Source organism: Bubalus kerabau, chromosome X, assembly GCF_029407905.1.
Source record: "Bubalus kerabau isolate K-KA32 ecotype Philippines breed swamp buffalo chromosome X, PCC_UOA_SB_1v2, whole genome shotgun sequence".
Classification (NCBI taxonomy): domain Eukaryota; kingdom Metazoa; phylum Chordata; class Mammalia; order Artiodactyla; family Bovidae; genus Bubalus; species Bubalus kerabau.
Window position 1 is genome coordinate 19,378,097 of NC_073647.1, and position 5,086 is coordinate 19,383,182.

Here is a 5,086-nt window from a genome sequence, read left to right on the forward strand (position 1 = left end):
GTGGCATCTTTGTCTCTGGAACAGTGAAACATGATCAGCTAAATCATCATATGCGTATTGAATACTTAACTGCCCAAAGACAGAGGTTCAGCTATATGTTCTCTAAAGGTTTCTTTTTGCCTTTAAAGTCTGTGATTTTTCCAAATTAGTGAATGATAGCAGCTACTATTTCTGAGGCAATAGATAAAGTACAGATACAAGCATTTTACATGTGTCCTTACCATCCTCACAAAAACCCTATAAAGTGGATATTCTCCACATTTTAAAATTGATGAAATAGGCTTAGAAAAGCACAGAAAACAGTCATGAAGATAGTGAGTCATATGTTCAGAATATTTATTTTTTAATTTATTCACTCGTTTGTGTATAAATGCAACCAATATTTAATGAACACCTACTATGTTCTGGGCACTATCTTTAGCACTGGTGTACAGCACTGAACATAGTAGATAAAATTCATACCCTGTGGAGCTTGTATTTTAGTAAGCAGAAAATAAGATTCAGAAAATAAGTTCCAAGGCTTGATTTACTTTTATAATATGGTACAACGTCCTCTGACTAGCTTTTGTGTCATGTTACCATTTTACAGTAAAGTCACATTTTTTCCCTTTTTAGACACAGAAGAATCATGCTCCAAGGAAACCAAACTATCTCTGAATTTTTCCTCCTGGGACTCACAGTGGTGTCTGAACAGCAGCAGCACATCTTTGTGCTGTTTTTGTGCATGTATCTGGTTACCATGGTGGGAAATTTACTTATCATCCTGGCTATCGTCAATGATGCTCACCTCCACAGCCCCATGTACTTCTTCCTTGCCAATCTATCCTTCACCGACATCTGCTTCACATCTACTACAGTCCCCAAAATGTTGGCAGACATCCAAAGCCAGAGCCCAGTCATCTCCTTTGCAGGATGCCTTACACAAATGTACTTTTTTATGTTGCTGGTAGACTTGGACAATTTCCTCTTGGCAGCCATGGCATATGACCGGTACATTGCCATCTGTTACCCATTACACTATGCTGCGTTACTGAGTCTGAAGCGTTGTGCCCTGTTGGTAGTGACTCCATGGGTTGTCTGTAATCTTCTTTCTGTACTTCATCTTGGTCTGCTGGGCCTCTTGAATTTCTGTGATCAGAGAGAAATTCCACACTTCTTCTGTGACCTGGAACCCATTTTAAGGCTGGCTTGTTCAGACACCCAGATCAATGACTTGACAATCCTAGTAATTGGGGGAGCAGTTATTTTCATTCCATTTACCTTCATTTGTGTGTCTTATTGCCTTATTGGTTGCACTGTACTTAGGATTCCTTCAGCCAAGGGGAAGTGGAAAACATTCTCCACTTGTGGCTCCCATTTCTTAGCTGTGTCCCTCTTCTATGGATCTATCAGTGGGGTCTACTTTCTTCCCTCTTCTGCCTACTCTGCAGAAAGGGATAAGGTGGCTGCCATCATGTATACAGTGGTGACTCCCATGATGAACCCCTTCATCTATAGTCTAAGGAACAAGGACATGAAGGGAGCTGTGAGGAGACTACTTATCAGGAAAACCTATTTCTGGAGATGGTGATTCCTGCCATAAGAAATGCCTATATCATCTTCTTACACTTCGATGAGCACACAGAGTCCAAAACCTCAGGCTACTGTGCCACCATGATAGTTTCTTTGCCATCCATCTCCTGCCCTGAATCCATATCCAAGAATCTAGATCAAACTTCTGTCTCTAGGTAAAATAATAATAATAACAAAACAAAAATGCTCCTTTGTTCCATCAGTTCAGTTCAGTCACTCAGTCGTGTCCAACTCTTTGCGAACCCATGAATTGCAGCATGCCAGGCCTCCCTGTCCACCACCAACTCCCGGAGTTCACTCAGACTCACGTCCATCGAGTCAGTGATGCCATCCAGCCATCTCATCCTCTGTCGTCCCCTTCTCCTCCTGCCCTCAATCCTTCCCAGCATCAGAGTCTTTTCCAATGAGTCAACTCTTCGCATGAGGTGGCCAAAGTACTGGAGTTTCAGCTTTAGCATCATTCCTTCCAAAGAAATCCCAGGGCTGATCTCCTTTAAAAAGGACTGGTTGGATCTCCTTGCAGGCCAAGGGACTCAAGAGTCTTCTCCAACACAACAGTTCAAAAGCATCAATTCTTCGGCGCTCAGCCTTCTTCACAGTCCAACTCTCACATCCACACATGACCACAGGAAAAACCATAGCCTTGACTAGACAGACCTTTATTGGCGAAGTAATGTCTCTGCTTTTGAATATGCTATCTAGGTTGGTCATAACTTTCCTTCCAAGGAGTAAGCATCTTTTAATTTCATGGCTGCAGTCACCATCTGCCGTGATTTTGGAGCCCCCAAAAATAAAGTCTGACACTGTTTCCACTGTTTCCCCATCTATTTCCCATGAAGTGATGGAACCAGATGGCATGATCTTCATTTTCTGAATGTTGAGCTTTAAGCCAACTTTTTCACTCTCCTCTTTCACTTTCATCAAGAGGCTTTTTAGTTCCTCTTCACTTTCTGCCATAAGGGTGGCGTCATCTGCATGTCTGAGGTTATTGATATTTCTCCCAGCAATCTTGATTCCAGCTTGTGTTTCTTCCAGTCCAGCGTTTCTCATGATGTACTCTGCATATAAGTTAAATAAACAGGGTGACAATATACAGCCTTGACGAACTCCTTTTCCTATTTGGAACCAGTCTGTTGTTCCATGTCCAGTTCTAACTGTTGCTTCCTGACCTGCATACAAATTTCTCAAGAGGCAGATCAGGTGGTCTGGTATTCCCATCTCTTTCAGAATTTTCCACAGTTTATTGTGATCCACACAGTCAAAGGCTTTGGCATAGTCAATAAAGCAGAAATAGATGGTTTTCTGGAACTCTCTTGCTTTTTCAATGATCCAGAGGATGTTGGCAATTGGATCTCTGGTTCCTCTGCCTTTTCTAAAACCAGCTTGAACATCAGGAAGTTCACGGTTCACATATTGCTGAAGCCTGGCTTGGAGAATTTTGATCATTACTTTACTAGCGTGTGAGATGAGTGCAATTGTGTGGTAGTTTGAGCATTCTTTGGCATTGCCTTTCTTTGGGATTGGAATGAAAACGGACCTTTTCCAATCCTGTGGCCACTGCTGAGTTTTCCAAATTTGCTGGCATATTGAGTGCAGCACTTTCACAGCATCATCTTTCAGGATTTGGAATAGCTCAACTGGAATTCCATCACCTCCACTAGCTTTGTTCGTAGTGATGCTTTCTAAGGCCCACTTGACTTCACATTCCAGGATGTCTGGCTCTAGGTCAGTGATCACACCATCGTGATTATCTGGGTCATGAAGTTCTTTTTTGTACAGTTCTTTTGTGTATTCTTGCCACCTCTTCTTAATATCTTCTGCTTCTGTTAGGTCCATGCCATTTCTGTCCTTTATCGAGCTCATCTTTGCATGAAATGTTCCTTTGGTATCTCTGATTTCCTTGAAGAGATCCCTAGTCTTTCCCATTCTGTTGTTTTCCTCTATTTCTTTGCATTGATCGCTGAAGAAGGCTTTCTTATCTCTTCTTGCTATTCTTTGGAACTCTGCATTCAGATGTTTATATCTTTCCTTTTCTCCCTTGCTTTTTGCTTCTCTTCTTTTCACAGCTATTTGTAAGGCCTCCCCAGACAGCCATTTTGCTTTTTTGCATTTCTTTTCTATGGGAATGGTCTTGATCCCTGTCTCCTGTACAATGTCACGAACCTCATTCCATAGTTCATCAGGCACTCTATCTATCAGATCTAGGCCCTTAAATCTATTTCTCACTTCCACTGTAAAATCATAAGGGATTTGATTTAGGTCATACCTGAATGGTCTAGTGGTTTTCCCTACTTTCTTCAGTTTAAGTCTGAATTTGGCAATAAGGAGTTCATGGTCTGAGCCACAGTCAGCTCCTGGTCTTGTTTTTGCTGACTGTATAGAGCTTCTCCATCTTTGGCTGCAAAGAATATCATCAATCTGATTTCGGTGTTGACCATCTGGTGATGTCCATGTATAGAGTCTTCTCTTGTGCTGTTGTTGGAAGAGGGTGTTTGTTATGACCAGTGCATTTTCTTGGCAAAACTTTATTAGTCTTTGCCCTGCTTCATTCTGTATTCCAAGGCCAAATTTGCCTGTTACTCCAGGTGTTTCTTGACTTCCTACTTTTACATTCCAGTCCCCTATAATGAAAAGGACATCTTTTTGGATGTTAGTTCTAAAAGGTCTTGTAGGTCTTCATAGAACCGTTCAACTTCAGCTTCTTCAGTGTTACTGGTTGGGGCATAGACTTGGATTACTGTGATATTGAATGGTTTGCCTTGGAAACGAACAGAGATCATTCTGTCGTTTTTGAGATTGCATCCAAGTACTGCATTTCAGACTCTTTTGTTGACCATTATGGCCACTCCATTTCTTCTGAGGGATTCCTTCCCGCAGTAGTAGATATAATGGTCATTTGAGTTAAATTCACCCATTCCAGTCCATTTCAGTTCGCTGATTCCTAGAATGTCGACATTCACTCTTGCCATCTCTTGTTTGACCACTTCCAATTTGCCTTGATTCATGGACCTGACATTCCAGCTTCCTATGCAATATTGCTCTTTACAGCATGGGACCTTGCTTCTATCACCAGTCACATCTGCAGTGGGTATTGTTTTTGTTTTGGCTCCATCCCTTCATTCTTTCTGGAGTTATTTCTCCACTGATCTCCAGTAGCATATTGGGCACCTACTGACCTGGGGAGTTTCTCTTTGAGTATCTAAATAGGTCTCCTATAATGGGTTTCAATCTGTGAAGGCCCTGCTTTAATTGAGTTTGAATCTTTTTAAAAATAACTGAGGTGAAAAGTGTGATTGTAACTAAGGGGAAAGGTCCATCGGGTCTCATATTTTGAAGGCTGACTATAGGGGCCAAAGACTTAATTTTATTACTCATTGGGTCAGAGCATCCATGTGCACTAGAGGCTATTTGGGGATAATGGATGTTCTGGCTATGGGAAATACAGCAAGGCAATGATTCCAATGGTTAACGTTAGGTATATCTGTTTCTATTTCGTGTTCCTTTATTCACTTAT

The 5,086-nt window shown here is 41.5% G+C and overlaps 1 protein-coding gene across 1 annotated transcript; it reads left to right on the forward strand.

Moving 5' to 3' along the window:
- Positions 1–628: 628 nt before the first annotated feature.
- LOC129639571 (olfactory receptor 1468-like) lies at positions 629–1,570 on the forward strand. The gene has a single exon (XM_055564709.1). The coding sequence runs from the start codon at positions 629–631 to the stop codon at positions 1,568–1,570; it is 942 nt and encodes a 313-aa protein (XP_055420684.1).
- Positions 1,571–5,086: the final 3,516 nt, after the last annotated feature.